We start from the raw sequence: 17,380 nt of genomic DNA on the forward strand, positions 1-17,380 counted from the left end.
GACAAGAAAGACAGAACTCGTTAGATTAAAAAAATCATTTACTTTCAATACTACAAATAAGAAATATCGAGAAAGATATCACTTCCCGACAGTTTACTGTGGGAAAAGGGAGAACTCGGACTTAAGTATCACAGTGTGGTTAATACCTCTAGCATCGCCGTGATTAGCTTATGAACAAGTTGACTAGATTCGGATTTAATTGCAATTTTTTTCTTCAATAAAAAATATCCATATTTTCATGTAACCACAATTTCCCTGTCTAAGGTATCATCAGTGTCTGCAGTTGTGGTATCGGCATGCTCTCCGTCGCTAAGCACCTTATCCTCCAGCTGCTTCTCTGCTTTATCTGGGTGGCGAGACCTTATGTGTCGTTCCAGGTCTCGCCGTCTTACCAGTACCTTGCCGCAGAACTCGCATCTGTATGGTGTCTCTCCTTCTGCATGAAGTCGAACATGTTTGTTGAGATTGCTTGGATCCCCAAACGGTCTCAGACACACCTTACACTTCAATGGCTTGTACCCAGTGTGTGTGCGCAGATGAATCTTCAGCCCGTATTTCCTGGAGTAGAGTTTCCCACAGTAAATACACAAGTGGCCTTTTCTTGATTTACTAGTGAAGAGAGATCTCGGGATCAGGTCGAGGGGTTCTCCTTCTGTTTCTGACGGCATTGGGAAGGGGAATGGCATAGAGGACGCACTGGATTTCTCTGTAGAAGGTTCTGCCATGTGGCTTTGGTAGCATTGTGGGCTTATAGCCTGCCGTGCGTGCTTGGCGTTAGACGTAGCCCTGAGAAGATGGCGACCGTACTGTGACACGCACGCTTCCCTTTGCTCTGTTAGGGATGTGTGGGTTGGTAAAGATCCACAACACAGTCTAGTTTGTTCGTGCATGGGGTTCAGATAGGGGTAGTACAGCCGAAGGGCACTGTGGTCAATAGCAATTGGGAAAGCCGGAGGGTGTATATGGTTGAATATCTGTATTGGCTGAGACACGCCAGTCATTGAAGTCTGAGTTTGCTGTGGGAGGGGATGTTTTGGCGCTTCCCTCACAGACAGATTGAGGACACCCTGGTCAGTGTTAGTGGCTTCCAGTCGATCTGGCTCACCCGGGTCATCCGCTACCTTATAGTGGGGTCTGAAGGCAGACAGCTCAGTAGTCGGCAGTTGCAGCTGTGTGGTGGCCCTTGTCAATAACCAGTTTTCTAGGGAATCTTTTGAAGAACCAGATTTACTTCTGCTTGTGAGGAAGGCCCCCACTGAAGGGAGTGAGGCACTTTGTGGAGCATCCCCAGTCAATGGCAGGTTAAGCATGGATCTAACGGTGAACACAGGAGGTGCATGTAATCTGTCTGTAACCCCAGGCTTCTTCTCAATACATCGGAAGCGAATGTGAGCTTTAAGACTGTTGGGATACTTGAATATCTTCTGACACTCAGTGCACATATATTGCTGGTTACCTGGCAATAGATACACACACACATGATGTTTGACAGAATATAAACGGGACAATTGACTGTCAGTTTGGTACAGAAGGACCATATAACAGAGCTGCGACTAGTCTTGTAAAAACTCACCTCTGATATTGTCTGGAGACAGGATTGGGATACCGCTCTGCCGAGCCAAATCGTCGCTGTACCATACCAAGAGTTGCTCCCCTTTATTGATGTGTCGAAGAAAACGCAAGAAAAGGTGTCCTTTAACATCTCGGTACGTTTCAACGTTCTGCTCGTGCCTGTCACGTGCTGGTTGCACATGTAGCAACCAAGTGTCGGTGGCGTGGTTCGGCAACATCACTCGGCCATCTTTATATACAACCTGAAACAGGGAAGTCCACCGTACTAATAAATCTTTCACAAGACTATGACAGTAAAGCATTCGTGGTTTCTTTTTTAGCCAAATTATGTCAGCCTATACGTTTGAAGCAGCAACAGTTGGTAGAAACTCGTTGTGGTGGTTTCGTAAACTCCGTAAACAGCTAATTACTGGACACAACCTACCTCAATGAAGAGTAAATATTCGAAATAACGTATATCTAGAGAGACAAGTGAGTATTTCAAAGCGGCACTTGTGTAGTAGTGCCAGACAGCACATGACAGGTCTCTGTATGGTTGTAAATGTCAAGCTAAATACCAAACACTGCAAGTAGTTTCAATTAGACCTGTGGTACACTACAGCACGCCTGAGTCTGCCATTAATGGGGTCTGTGCCACGTAAGTGTACCCGAACAAGTGTCAGGGGGTGTTCGCGGTTACATCAGCCATACCCTGCAAGAGGCACACACGTCGCAGAGCAAAACTCAAAAACTGAGTTTTTCACTCTTAAGTTCAATATATAATAGCTAGCAGTTTCATTTAAAGAGTGCATTAAAGAACTGGGGTACCTCACGTCCCATGTTGAATGATTTATCCAAGCTCATTCTGCGAAGTTAAATCAAAGATGACTCCTATTTTCCACATTTCTACTTAATGACATTAACCTGATCACTATGGCAAATACTATGCGCTTGTTCAAAACATCCGAACAACGTGAGATGTTGAGTAACTTCCCCAGACAATAGCCAATAAGTGACTATGTTATACTCTTGAATTAACCCCTAACAAGAATGCCACGTGTTGTTGTTATAGTGTGTTTGTGTCCAGTGTTGTTCTCGTCAGCTGAGTGACCTAACCGACCGTACCGAGTGTTTACTGACCACTAGGATGTAAGTAAAGTCGGCCTCTACAACAGTCGGTATGGGCGTTATCTTTGTTGTGAGCCCTACATGTGTATCTGGGCCCACACGCGCAGGATTAAACACATCCACTCAGTTGAACAGAAGAGCTGTTCTGGTGTACATGTCATTAGAGCGGCCACGTGCCACTCAAAGGCCAAAGCCTCCCATCACCTAGACAACAGGTGGTCCAGTTCCTCTGTCCAACCGATACAAACTTGACCATCTTGCAATCAAGCTGATTTAGTACACTCAAACAACTTCATGCTTTTAAAGTCATATGTCTCCTACTAGTTGTCGACTTGTGAACAATGCCCAACCCTGATTGTGAGAGTGGAGAGGTACTCAGCGGCCATTGTGGTGATGGTTGTGCTATGCGGTGTGGACTTGTGAAGGGCTTGCTACCTGTGTAGGTGTAGTCCAAGTGGTGTCCCCATCTGCCACAGCAGACTCAACCGTCATTGTCGACGCTCATATTGCCAACGATGAAAAAATGTCCGTTGGCGTTCTTTTACGTTCTTTACAATGTTAACACTTCGTTATTTATCACGTCCACACAATCTGATAAAGTCAGAAGACAAAACACTTATAAATCCCAACAGTTTAAATATCTTAATATGAACGGGGAAGGACCATTTCCGACTTTTCACGGGTTTTGGAAATCTATATAAGACGTTCTAAAACCTGGAGACAGTCAGGTTCATGAATGACACACAGCCACGAGATTCGACAATAGCTGTAGGTGCAACTGGATATATGTTGGTGTATGACTATTCAGTCAGGGAAGGTTGGCTATAGGTGCAACTGGATATATGTTGGTGTATGACTACTCAGTCAGGGAAGGTTCGCTGTAGGTGCAACTGGATATATGTTGGTGTATGATTACTCAATCAGGGAAGGTTCGCTGTAGGTGCAACTGGATATATGTTGGTGTATGACTATTCAGTCAGGGAAGGTTGGCTATAGGTGCAACTGGATATATGTTGGTGTATGACTACTCAGTCAGGGAAGGTTCGCTGTAGGTGCAACTGGATATATGTTGGTGTATGACTACTCAGTCAGGGAAGGTTCGCTGTAGGTGCAACTGGATATTTGTTGGTGTATGACTATTCAGTCAGGGAAGGTTGGCTATAGGTGCAACTGGATATATGTCAATGTATCATTACTGAACCGGGGAGTACAGCTGGATATATGTCGATGTATGATTACTCAGCCAGGAAGGGCTGACAAAGGTGCAATTGGATATTCGAAGATGCGTGCTTATTCAAGCAGGGAGAGACGGCAATAACTTCAGCTGGGTGTATGACCATGTATGACCATGCATGATTAAAATGTATGATATATGTCAATGCAAGATACACAGCCAGACAATTCTGAAACAGGCGCACAATATTCATTTCATATGAAAGAAATAAATTTGAAATTTTTGTTGTGTAAGAAGTTTTCACACTTCTGGTGCGTATGTACCGTCTATTTAAGGGATAATGTACTCACATTAATATGTGCTGTAGAGGGAAAACAACTAATTTATTCACAAACAAACTGGCCTCTTGAACAAGATATGATACAACAAAAGTGATGGCTTAGTAGCATAGTATTAACTGAACTGGAATGAGAAACGTTTCTGAAGAGGGTCTGACTATTGTGGTAAGTATTACATTTCTATAGTACTGTATATCAATACCGACTACTTCGATTACACCCCACAGTCAAGAGAATGTCATAAGATCATTTGGGGCATAAAAACACCGTTGCCCACTCTGAAGTAAAATGTTGGCAAAATCAGAAACACGAGAGTTTCTGATACATCCCGCTGCTAGAGCAATCGCCCTTCAATTCCAGAATGTTTCTGGGACTTCCTGTGTCATTCATTTAACTTCAAGCATATATGTAAGTGGTCCACCAAAGTAGAACATTGTTTATGTGTTATATCCTGTCAGAATTGCCGGCAATAGATGCACAATTATCGATGCGTAATACAAACATAGAAAACTCGACAATAGATTCACATTTATAGATGTGTAATATATAAATGGGAAAGCTTGCCACAGACGCAAAATTATCGTTGTTTAATATTAAAATAGTAAACTCGACAATAGATGCATATTTGTAGATGTGTAATATAAAGTTAGAAAATTCGGCAATAGACGCACAATTATCGATATGTGATATATAACTAGAAACGTTGGAAATTAGATGCACAATTATCGATGATTAATATAAAATAGTAAAGTCGGCAATAGATGAACACTTATCGAATCGGATATTTAATATAAAAATAAGAAAGTCGGCAATGGATGCACATTTATAGATGTGTAATGTAAACATAACAAAGTCGGCAATGGATGCACATTTATAGATGTGTAATGTAAACATAAGAAAGTCGGCAATTGATGCACATTTATAGATGTGTAATGTAAACATAAGAAAATCGGCAATTGATGCACATTTCTAGATGTGTAATATAAAAATATGAAAGTCGGAAATAGAAGCACATTTATTGATGTCTAATGTAAAAATAAGAAAGTCGGTAATTGTGGCGCCCATTTATAGATGTGTGATGTTAATAAAAGAAAGTCGGCAAAGGATGCACATTTATAGATATGTAATGTAAACATAAGAAAGTCGGCAATTGTGGTGCCCATTTATAGATGTGTGATGTTAATAAAAGAAAGTCGGCAAAGGATGCACATTTATAGATATGTAATATAAAATAAGAAAGTCGACAGTTGATGCCCATTTATAGATGTCTAATGTAAAAATAAGAAAGTTGGTAATTGTAGTGCCCATTTATAGATGTTTCATATAAAATAAGAAAGATGACAAATTGTACGACAATAGGCACCGACTAATTGCATGTTGGGTTTGAAACAAAATCCGAGACAATACTACCAAACTTAGGAAGGGCCGGCTTTGTCCTGTGTCAGCGCGTTTAAACTGCAGTACATATAAAGATCATTTTTACTGATGTTTATCAAATGTATTCTAGGATTTGAGCTCTTATTCAAAATGATAGGAAACATAGAAACATGATTGGCTTTAGGTGGCATTGCAACAGCATGTACAAGAATGGTTTAACAAAATCGAATGTGCATATCACATAAATATTTGATTTGTAACTCCCTGTGTAAAAGAGAAAATTCCAGAATGTAAGTGATAATTTTACGTAGAACAATATATTTAAAGAACTCAGTAGTAAAGTCCTTTGACCTTACCTCCAGAACATGCCCAATAGTTTGAGAATCCATGGTATGCAGCCCTATAACAGCCTCCGTGGGGTAGGGACCTGCGTTGGTGTGGGAGGGGATATCTGTCCCAGCAAACACGGTAATATTGCCCCTGTAGGAACCGGGGTACACCGGAACGGCACCGCTCTCTGAAACTTCTTCTGACGACATTGCTGCGGCCAGTTTCCAAATGATGCGTACAGCGGAGCCTGTTCCGTTTTAAGTCGCTAGTATACGCAGGCTGCACATGCATGTATGTGAAAGTTTTGCGTCCTACAGCTGGGAATCTTCTCATGAATTCTTTTAATAACATTAACTTTTGTCGAGCTTAACGGATACTCGGGACTCGCGCGCGACTGACTCGTGCACGCATGCGCTGACTGGCAAAGAGCCCGCCCCTCTAACCAATAGCGTAGAGTGGGCGGTGTGATTAATTAATCATAGTGATCGTTCACCTCAACAATATGATCAACATGAGGCGGCTACCTAGCCAAAAATCTCTTTCGACTTCTCGCTTCGCTGACTATGTAAAGTGATTAATTTTCATAGATTTTTATCTCCTTTATGTGTCTTGCTTCACAAATATTGCACAAATTATTGGAAATGTTTAAAAGTCAGAAAGCAAACAGGCATTTGCTAGTCTAGAATAAATTACCACATAATGTGAGAATAAGAACACTTGTTACTAGCCAGAACATATCGTTAAGCTTCAGCAGGTTTAATGGTGATCAGCCGGGATTTCCCCAGCCAGGCATGGGGCTAACTATGTCATTTACAGGTATATAGTACAGTGTATATGGTGCCCAACATGTACAGGCTGTTGTGAGTCCTCCACTTATACACTCGTAGTTAAAAGACCAATGCTAATTTATTGTAGGAATTACTCATCCAAGAAAAACTGACACAGGTAACAGGCAGTAAATGCGTGATAATTATTTCCGAAACGGTTCCGTTTTTTTTTCGAATATAGCGTGGTAAGTTTCTTGTGCCGTTCCCCACCATTGTAGTAAGTATCTAGTGTCGATCCCCGACGTTATAGTAAGCTTCTAGTGTCGTTCCTTAATATTATAGTAAATATCTAATGCCGTTCCCCAACATTTTAATGCTTTTCTAGTGTCGTTCCCCAACAATATCGTAAGTTTCTAGAGTCGTTCCCCAACATCGTTCCCCAACATTATAGTAAGTTTCTAGTGTCGTTCCCCAACATTATAGTAAGCTTCTAGTGTCGTTCCCCAATATTATAGTAAGCTTCTAGTGTCGTACCGTTACATTATAGTAAGTCTAGTGCCGTTCATAAACATTGTGCTAAGTTTCTAATGTCGTTCCCCAACATTGTAGTAAGTTTCCAATGCACTTCACTCACAGTGCAGATTTCTAATGCAGTAGAATATTTTGATTTAATATGTATACATTAAGATATCATTGTTCAGCTGCAATATCTATAGCAGTTTCATTTGAAAAACAAGAACGTTATGATAGGTTGATACTTGTAGATCATCGTGTTTATTAACGTTGTGAAAGAGAGAATGAAAGAAGCATTTGGACACATAGCAAAATTCTCAGAAATCTCTACCAGCTGTTACTAATAAAAACACTGACTCATACACAAAAAAAACAATCTAAAGGAAAAAGTTCTAACTGGGTGGAATTAAAAAGCAATATGTTTCAGCACTATGTATTACAGGGATGCATCGTAACAATATTAGCCTGTCACACTTGAAATTAGAAATATAGTCTTGACTCAACAAACAAATACGAAACTGGACAAACCTCATCAAGAAGTGTCTTTACAACAAGTGTGCATCTGGCGCCATATCCTTTTTTCAAATAGTCTTATTACCCCAAGGACAAGAAAGTGTTTCATTAACTGTGCTCCAAATTTTGTGCAAATTGCATTTTCAATCAAACCTGTTTCATTACACTAAATGACAGAAGTTTTTCTTGTCACAAATCCGAAGCTGGTAGCACTCTGGACAGTAAGATAGGTTATTTCTGTTGCGTGGCATGAGTTCAGTAGTCGGTAGACACGGTCACTATGCATCTACGAATCAAATAACCAATAACCAACGCATTTATCATCAGTTAACATTTGTAAAATGTGTCGAATTATCATCTCCAAAGCACGAACATCATCATTAATTCGGGACAATTTTTTTATGGGTAGCAACTTCTTGGGTTTATTTTCACGACGTTTCTGGGCTTATCCTAGCCTCCTCATCAGGTTGAGCTGAACTGAACAGTAAGGCTTAACTGCCATTAATTGTTTCCGATGCGTTTGCGTGGAGTTTGTTTATGCATTTAAAACGATTTCTTTTTTGTGTAGGCGTTTAAAATATACACGACACTGTGTGGATGTACGAAACATGTCTGCTGTGTGCTGTGTATATGTACAAAACACATTGGTTGTGGGCATGTACGGGGCACTTGTCTTGTCTACATGTACGGATCACTTGTGTTGTGTGGATGTACGGAACTAGTGTGTTGTGTGCATGTACGGAACACTTGTGTTGTGTGGATGTACGGAACACTTGTGTTGTGTGGGTGTACGGAACTAGTGTGTTGTGTGGGTGTACAGAACACTTGTATCGTGTGCGTGAACAGACAGTCAGGTTTTATTCAGTAGTCAAGTCCCAGTGGCCCAGCGTACACGCTGCTCAATTACACCTATTGGTCACGTGACATGAAATCGCGGTTTTAAGTGTCATTTACGGATGGACTTAATAAGTTTTGGCAACAGATTGACTAATATTATCATTATTAGAATTAAGTGCACTACATATCGTTTGAGGGACATCATGAGAGCATTTGAAATACCTATTAAGGCTGCCCGAGAAAGTCTCACAGACTAATGCTAGTTGACATTCGTCTTCAGTTCTACCAGAAGAACAATAAAAGCATGATGGACCCTCCAATGTATGATGTACCCTCCAATGTATGATGAACCCTCCAATGTATGAAGTACCCTCCAATGTATGATGAACCCTCCAATGTATGATGTACCCTCCAATGTATGATGAACCCTCCAATGTATGATGTACCCTCCAATGTATGATGAACCCTCCGATGTATGATGTACCCTCCAATGTATGATGTACCCTCCAATGTATGATGAACCCTCCAATGTATGATGAACCCTCCAATGTATGATGTACCCTCCGATGTATGATGAACCTTCCAATGTATGGTGAACAATCCAATGTATGATGAACCCTCCAATGTATGATGTACCCTCCAATGTATGATGAACCCTCCAATGTATGATGTACCCTCCAATGTATGATGAACCCTCCAATGTATGATGTACCCTCCAATGTATGATGTACCCTCCAATGTATGATGAACCCTCCAATGTATGATGTACCCTCCAATGTATGATGAACCCTCCAATGTATGATGTACCCTCCAATGTATGATGTACCCTCCAATGTATGATGAACCCTCCAATGTATGATGTACCCTCCAATGTATGATGTACCCTCCAATTTATGATGAACCCTCCAATGTATGATGTACCCTCCAATGTATGATGAACCCTCCAATGTATGATGAACCCTCCAATGTATGATGAACCCTCCAATGTATGATGAACGTATGTATGTATGTATGTATGTATGTATGTATGTATGTATGTATGTATGTATGTATGTATGTATGTATGTATGTACTTTCCACTTTTATCTAGTAAGAAACTTGTGTGCATGTTAGGAACATTTGTGTTGTGTGAATGTACGGAAAAAGTGTGATGTGTGCATAAGGAAGACATGCATGTAGGGAAAAAGTGTGACGTGTGCATAAGGAAGACATGCACTGTATGTTTATGTTATATACTGAGCACATATGCTACATCAAATAAGGAACAGTTATACAATGCACATATGTTGTGGAAAGAAAATGTACCCTTTGTGCATATGTTAAGTTAGGAACACTTGGGTTGTGTACCGACCTTAAACATAAAACACTTATGCCCTGTGTATATTTATTTAAAGAAAGGCATGATATGTTCACATTTGAAATGCGTGCCTGTTTGTGCGCGCGCGTTTCATCAAAATTACTTTGTTGTATCTTGGACAAAGTCAAAATGGGTTACCGATATAACACTACACAATGTTGGTATCATGTCAAACTCTTGTGTTGTTGCCCAAATCTGATACGTAACTATACAGTTTTTATCAGCGCGCACAATTACTACGTTGTATTGGATGAGCAAGGTCATAAGCCTTACGCCCATACGTACACCGACAGGCGGCACTCTGTTTCTTCAACGGTTGTGTTTTCCCACCGCTCTCCGCCCCTAACGACTGTCTCGAGTCGCTGTCCCCTCTCCACAGGTACACCCCGCCGCCCTAAAACATCAACTTCCTTAGCTGTATGTTTAACCACCCTGTGTAAGATGATGATAGACAAGACCTAACTACTGGCTCTTAGAGGCGACTCTTTATGCGGGTCATGCTGTCACGCCGCCGGCTCTCGGAGGTGCAACTCTGCGCTCAACAACTCAGATTTCCTCAACACTAAAAACGGCTTATAATGAAAGCCCTGTTAATCAGTTTATTGAAAAAGTTTTGCCCTAGGTAGTGGTTTAAGATATAAAGAATGAAACCCGTAATTTTTTTGTTATCTGATAGTCAGTGCGAATGAATTCAGGCCGAAATGATAGAGGGTGGCTGATGTCGCGTGCAGGGGGTCGAGAAAGCGAGGCCGCTGGGTGTGCCAGTGTGAGAACCGGCCTGCCCATACACCACATGTTAAACTCTACCCGGCTGCCTGCCTGGCTGGCTGGCTGGCCCCTCGTTCACCCCCGACCACCTCGTTCCTTTGCCGCTACACTGCATTGATGGTCTGATGGCAACAGAATTCGCCCAGTAAACATGGTGGTGTGGAACTGTTTCTTGGAACAAGCTACACATAAGATAACATCACCCAGCCAGTGTCGCTAGGCTGGTGTTACTTGGAGGAATCTTCTCCCGTGAAGCAGCAGTGTGTTGGCTATCCAGGAAACTCCGAGCGTGAGGCAGGAGAGTGTCCAATAGAAGTTAAAGTGCGTGTTAATGGACGAATGAGATGGAGTCGCGTGCGGTTCACGTGCAAGCACCGTCCCGTGTGACGCGAGCCTGATGTAGCGCAGAGAAGCGTGTGGCGGGGCAGAGACAGGCCCATATGACGTGAGTGGGGGAGCACATGTAACGCCTTCTTACCACGTGACCCCACAAATACAGTGAATCGGAACAAGCTTGTAGATGGAAAGGAAAACTATGAGAAGTAAAGTCCATAAAAGAACCCCTACCATGTCCCTGGCACAGCCCTCCCGTTCTCGCGTACTACTCACACAGTAGCCTCCCGGGATCTGTCAGGGATAGCACTGTGGGAATAATTCTAAATGAACAACCCGCATGACTGCTTGCAATTCTGATAACTTTTATGCATCTGATGCAACAAATGTCACAGGTTAGATTTTCCCAGAGATAACCCATAAATAAGTTTATTTGTGTCATGTAACACATACGCACACACACACACAGAGAGAGAGAGAGAGAGAGAGAGAGAGGGGGGAGGAGAAAAATACCATCATTTCTGACAGTTACCATGTTACCATCATGTAGCAACATGTGCAATTATCTAACACGAAACCCCGTCCATAGCAGTGTTATTCGGCTGTAAGTAAACTCCATAGTCAGCATATTTCCATTGAACAATGGAAGCCTAATTCCTTTCAACATTCAGTCTGATATGTTTCGTTTTTGCATTTCCTTGATTAAATATCACCAGCAAGTCCTGTGCAGAACTTCTGCATACCTGCCTGTATTACTAGCGCTGCTCATGAAACGTACACTGAACACCTGTCAGTATGTTTTCACCTGTCAGTATGTTTTGACGTTACCAGTGTTGGGGCGTCATTGTCATGTTACTATTGTTGGGACGTCATTGTTTTCATGTTAACAGGGTTGGGATATCGTTGCTTTTATGTTACCAGTGTTTGGAAATCACTGTTTTCATGTTGCCAGCTTTGAGACATCATTGTTTTCATGTTACTGGTGTTGTGACATCATTGTTTTCATGTTACCAGCGTTGGGATATCTTTGCGTTTATGTTACCAGCTTTGGGACATCATTGTTTTTTATGTTACCAGCTTTGGGACATCATTGTTAATATGTTACCAGCTTTGGGACATCATTGTTTTTTATGTTACCAGCTTTGGGACATCATTGTTTTTTATGTTACCAGCTTTGGGACATCATTGTTATCATGTTGTCTGTGGTGCCGTAGCTAGTGAACTCCTTCTCTGTGTTATTTTGAATCCCCTCAACACTAACATAATAAACAAAAATATTCAAGAATTGCTGCAATTAAACATTTGAACATTTGTTCAAACTATAACTCGAAGACCACTGGTCGTAATGTTTCCAAATTTGAAAAAATAGAGGTGATGTGCAACTTTGGTCCCTTATTCCCTGAAGGAGTTGCGTCAACTTATATATTTTGAAAACAAGAAAGCATTTGTTTAACAACTTGAACACATTTAAATTCTTGGATTTTAAATTTGGGAATGGCCCTCCATATCAAGACGTATCACAAATTACATCTCTTGAACTTGGAAAACGATCACATCAAATGTTTAACCAACAACTTTACAGTCATTTAATGGACTGATTTCTGGTGGCTTCTTTGTTAATAGGCAGGGTGCAGTGCATAGTTTGAGGTTAAATCGTAGATTGACTGGACTATTTTGGCGTGTTGCGTGCTTCATATGATAAACCTCTGTCTAATTACTGAATTATTGTTGAACTTCATCGACCATTGCTTATCGACAGTACTTCCCGAATATTCCAGGATGATGCTAAAGGGCTACAGGTTACAATTTTTGTGACACGAGTGTATTGTTTAAGGTCAAGATAGGACGAGATGGCGTAAAGTATATACCTGAATGTGCCTGCGACCTACAGACTGCAGTGGAACAGAGCTTATACGGCACTGAGAATGACACACTGCACCGTTTCTATCACTGGAAATTCTTGAACATTTCCTTTAAAACCTGCATCACTATCAAGAGAGATTGTTCCGCATTATGCACCTTGATACCCAAAGACGTAGCACTTTTATCAAAACGGTTTCACGCGTCAAGAAGAACTAACAAGGATCAATAATTTTAAGGTTGTGTTTCGTCGCTCGCATTTTCCAACACTTTCCATTCATTGATGAACATGTGGATGCATTATACATTGTCGTACAATACATGTATTGATACATGATGCATGTGTTGGTAGGACACACGTGTTGATACATGATGTATGTGTTGGTAGGACACACGTATTGATACATGATGTATGTGTTGGTAGGACACACGTATTGATATACTATGTATGTGTTGGTGGGACACACGTATTGATACATGATGTATGTGTTGGTAGGACAAACGTGTTGATACATGATGTATGTGTTGGTAGGACACACGTATTGATACATGATGTATGTGTTGGTGGGACACACGTATTGATATACTATGTATGTGTTGGTAGGACACACGTGTTGATACATGATGTATGTGTTGGTAGGACACACGTATTGATACATGATGCATGTGTTGGTAGGACACACGTATTGATACATGATGCATGTGTTGGTGGGACACACGTGTTGATACATGATGCATGTGTTGGTAGGACACACGTATTGATATATTATGCATGTGTTGGTAGGACACACGTGTTGATATATTACGTATGTGTTGGTGGGACACACGTGTTGATATATTACGTATGTGTTGGTTGGACACACGTATTGATATACTATGTATGTGTTGGTAGGACACACGTATTGATACATGATGTATGTGTTGGTAGGACACACATATTGATATACTATGTATGTGTTGGTAGGACACACGTATTGATACATGATGTATGTGTTGGTAGGACACACGTATTGATACATGATGCATGTGTTGGTAGGACACACGTATTGATATATGATGCATGTGTTGGTAGGACACACGTGTTGATATATTATGTATGTGTTGGTGGGACACACGTGTTGATATATTACGTATGTGTTGGTGGGACACACGTATTGATATACTATGTATGTGTTGGTAGGACACACGTATTGATACATGATATATGTGTTGGTAGGACACACGTATTGATACATGATGTATGTGTTGGTAGAACACACGTATTGATACATGATGTATGTGTTGGTAGGACACACGTGTTGATACATGATGTATGTGTTGGTAGGACACACGTATTGATACATGATGCATGTGTTGGTAGGACACACGTATTGATACATGATGCATGTGTTGGTAGGACACACGTGTTGATGCATTATGTATGTGTTGGTGGGACACACGTGTTGATGCATGATGTATGTGTTGGTAGGACACACGTATTGATACATGATGTATGTGTTGGTAGGACACACGTATTGATGCATTATGTATGTGTTGGTGGGACACACGTGTTGATGCATGATGCATGTGTTGGTAGGACACACGTGTTGATGCATTATGTATGTGTTGGTGGGACACACGTGTTGATGCATGATGCATGTGTTGGTAGGACACACATATTGATATATTATGCATGTGTTGGTAGGACACACGTGTTGATGCATTATGTATGTGTTGGTGGGACACACGTATTGATACATGATGTATGTGTTGGTAGGACACACGTATTGATACATTATGCATGTGTTGGTAGGACACACGTATTGATGCATTATGTATGTGTTGGTAGGACACACGTGTTGATGCATGATGCATGTGTTGGTAGGACACACGTATTGATTCATGATGCATGTGTTGGTAGGACACACGTATTGATGCATTATGTATGTGTTGGTAGGACACACGTGTTGATGCATGATGCATGTGTTGGTAGAACACACGTATTGATATATTATGCATGTGTTGGTAGGACACACGTGTTGATGCATTATGTATGTGTTGGTAGGACACACGTATTGATACATGATGCATGTAGAAAGATGTTAGATAGAGTGTCAAGACATGATCGACTACCGCGGGTACCTCTAATCACAACCGTCGTTACTCCAGTTCTAGCACCTGTATCTTTCAATAAACTTCATTTAGGTGCTCTTTGAAAATAAAAAAATCAAATGTGAAAGCTGTGAATAAATGGAGACAAATATAATTTACACCAACATGCATGTATCTGTAGGAGATGAAAATCCCTCAAGTTTGCACAGATACCCTGCAGTCCACTAAAGTGCGAGTCATGCCGCGAGGTGGGGAGTGTTGCTTCCCAACGCCGGTATGTATGTACACAAACACTTTCGTTCGTATCCACCACCACACTTAACGGAGGTAAACCCATTCTACACTCAAGCGTGAAAGGAAACTGTAGCAGAGAAAGTGTTTCATTATGTACGTAAATTACCGAGGATTTTATGCTGATTCTTTTCAGTCTTTGAGACGCTGTTCTTGTTTGAACACACGTTTTCCATCTGGAGAGTCAAGAGATGGACATTAAGGACTGAGGAGGCATATTAAAACGCCACATAGATAACGTGGTAAGGCAGTTGGCAGCAGGTCCGTCAGCCTCCAACGTTGAAGTAGATGTATTTCACGAGTGTGAGGGGAAATAGTTCATCGCCTCCATGTACAGTGGTCAACAATACCACATAAATGATTCACGTGCAGTTCGTTACTATCTTTGACACAAACTGATACGGCACGTGACAGTCACGAGTGCAGTAATGACAGAGGCTGCTTGTCAAATGGTCCAAGTTTTCTTATTGTTGCAGGAGAATGAGATGTTCCCCTTTGACTCCTGGAAAGAAGCTTCAAGACATCCCGGCCTGGCGCCTATTGACTAGGGAGATTAAAACATAACTTTCCCGCTCAGATCATTAAACGTGGACAAAGGCATGAGTGCTGATCGCTTTGTAACCTGGTCCTGACGGCGTGAGGCGATGGCCAAGGTCGGGAGAACATTACAATACCCAGGCGAGGGAAGTGGTGTGACTAGCTACGCCACCCCTCATACAAATATATTGGTAGAAATAGCAATGAGAACACTCTTCAACCAGTCAACCTCTTACTCATCAATAATCAAAATAGTAATATATAGAGAAACAAAACGGAGTGTGCAACCTCAACCAACACTATCTCAACCAACACTATCTCATCTGACACAAGTGGAGTAAAGATATCATATCACATGCTTGAACCTAGCAAAAGCTGAAAACTTGATCCATAGTTTGTTAAAGACGTTCACACCTTCAGTAGACGTTTTATGGGCATTACACTCTCATTTGTTGTATAAACGAATCACTATTTATATTGAATTGAATTGAAGAAATTGTATCTCTGCTAAGGATCTTCAGACTTCAGTGAAATGTAAGATTAGAAGAACTGAAGACATATCTTCAACTACTAGGATATCCACGTGGGGTAGTTGAAGATGTTCATAAAAGTAAAAAGTCCAAGAGAGATACTTTGGAAAACATAAGAAACAAATACAGAGATGGACATTCTTCCATCCATTTGTACTTACAATCCTAATAATTGTACAATTATGCCCATTATAAAGCAAACCTTCCAATTTTGTATAAAAGTGGTACTATGAAAATAGGTTTATCCAAGACTAAATTTATATGTAGGACTAAGCAACTTAAAAATCTAAAACAAAATCCTTTGTCCGTCCAAATATTCACAAGATACAAACACTCTCAGTGTAACAAAATCTCACACACCTAAATGAGGAACTTGTTCATCATAACTGAAGAATGCAAATTTACATGTTGTGAAGACAAAATGTTTACTGTGAAACCAACATGAACTGCTACAGATAAATGAGATATATATTTCAACATGTGCGGGATGTGGTGAACATTATATTTGAGAAACTGGAATGCAACTAAAGGAATGTGTCACTGTACAGACAGCAAATTCAAGATCCTATTGTGCAGTGTACAGATGTAAGCAAACACATTAATGAATGCGAGAATGGCCAGTTTACTATCATTTCGTTTTATCAATTGTTTAACAATGATAAACAATTATGAATGAACAAACATCAAGTGTTCCTAAAGCTGTTTAAACCAAAGCTCAATTCAAAAGTATAATTTTGCAACCTTCTCAATGTAACTCTATGTATTTATGCACTGAAACCATCATGCATACATGTTCACCACTACTGTTTCTAACTATGACCCCAAAAACATGATGACGTCATAAACATAACCTTACTATCACCCATGGCAATGTTTTATGTCTCCTGCTGTTGTCCCTAACTGTAATGTCAGACTCATGGTGACAACATAGCTATTACAGTTGTGTGTCACCTGTGACAATGCTTATTTTTCATTGTACACCTCATGAGGGTTGAATGGTAAATAGTCTTGTGCAGATATGAAGGAGTCTTTGCAAGAAGAAATATATGGAGTTATAGATGATACACCTGTGTCTCTCTCCCTCA

At 40.8% G+C, this 17,380-nt stretch overlaps 1 protein-coding gene across 1 annotated transcript; it reads right to left on the reverse strand.

Moving 5' to 3' along the window:
* Positions 1 to 236: 236 nt before the first annotated feature.
* LOC137287782 (PR domain zinc finger protein 13-like) lies at positions 237 to 6,107 on the reverse strand. The gene is made up of 3 exons (XM_067820169.1): positions 5,925 to 6,107; positions 1,574 to 1,814; positions 237 to 1,456 (listed from the first exon to the last, which is right to left on the reverse strand). Exons 1-3 carry the CDS (start codon positions 6,105 to 6,107, stop codon positions 237 to 239), a joined length of 1,644 nt encoding a protein of 547 aa, XP_067676270.1.
* Positions 6,108 to 17,380: the final 11,273 nt, after the last annotated feature.

The sequence above is a fragment of the Haliotis asinina genome, chromosome 6, assembly GCF_037392515.1.
Source record: "Haliotis asinina isolate JCU_RB_2024 chromosome 6, JCU_Hal_asi_v2, whole genome shotgun sequence".
Lineage (NCBI taxonomy): Eukaryota > Metazoa > Mollusca > Gastropoda > Lepetellida > Haliotidae > Haliotis > Haliotis asinina.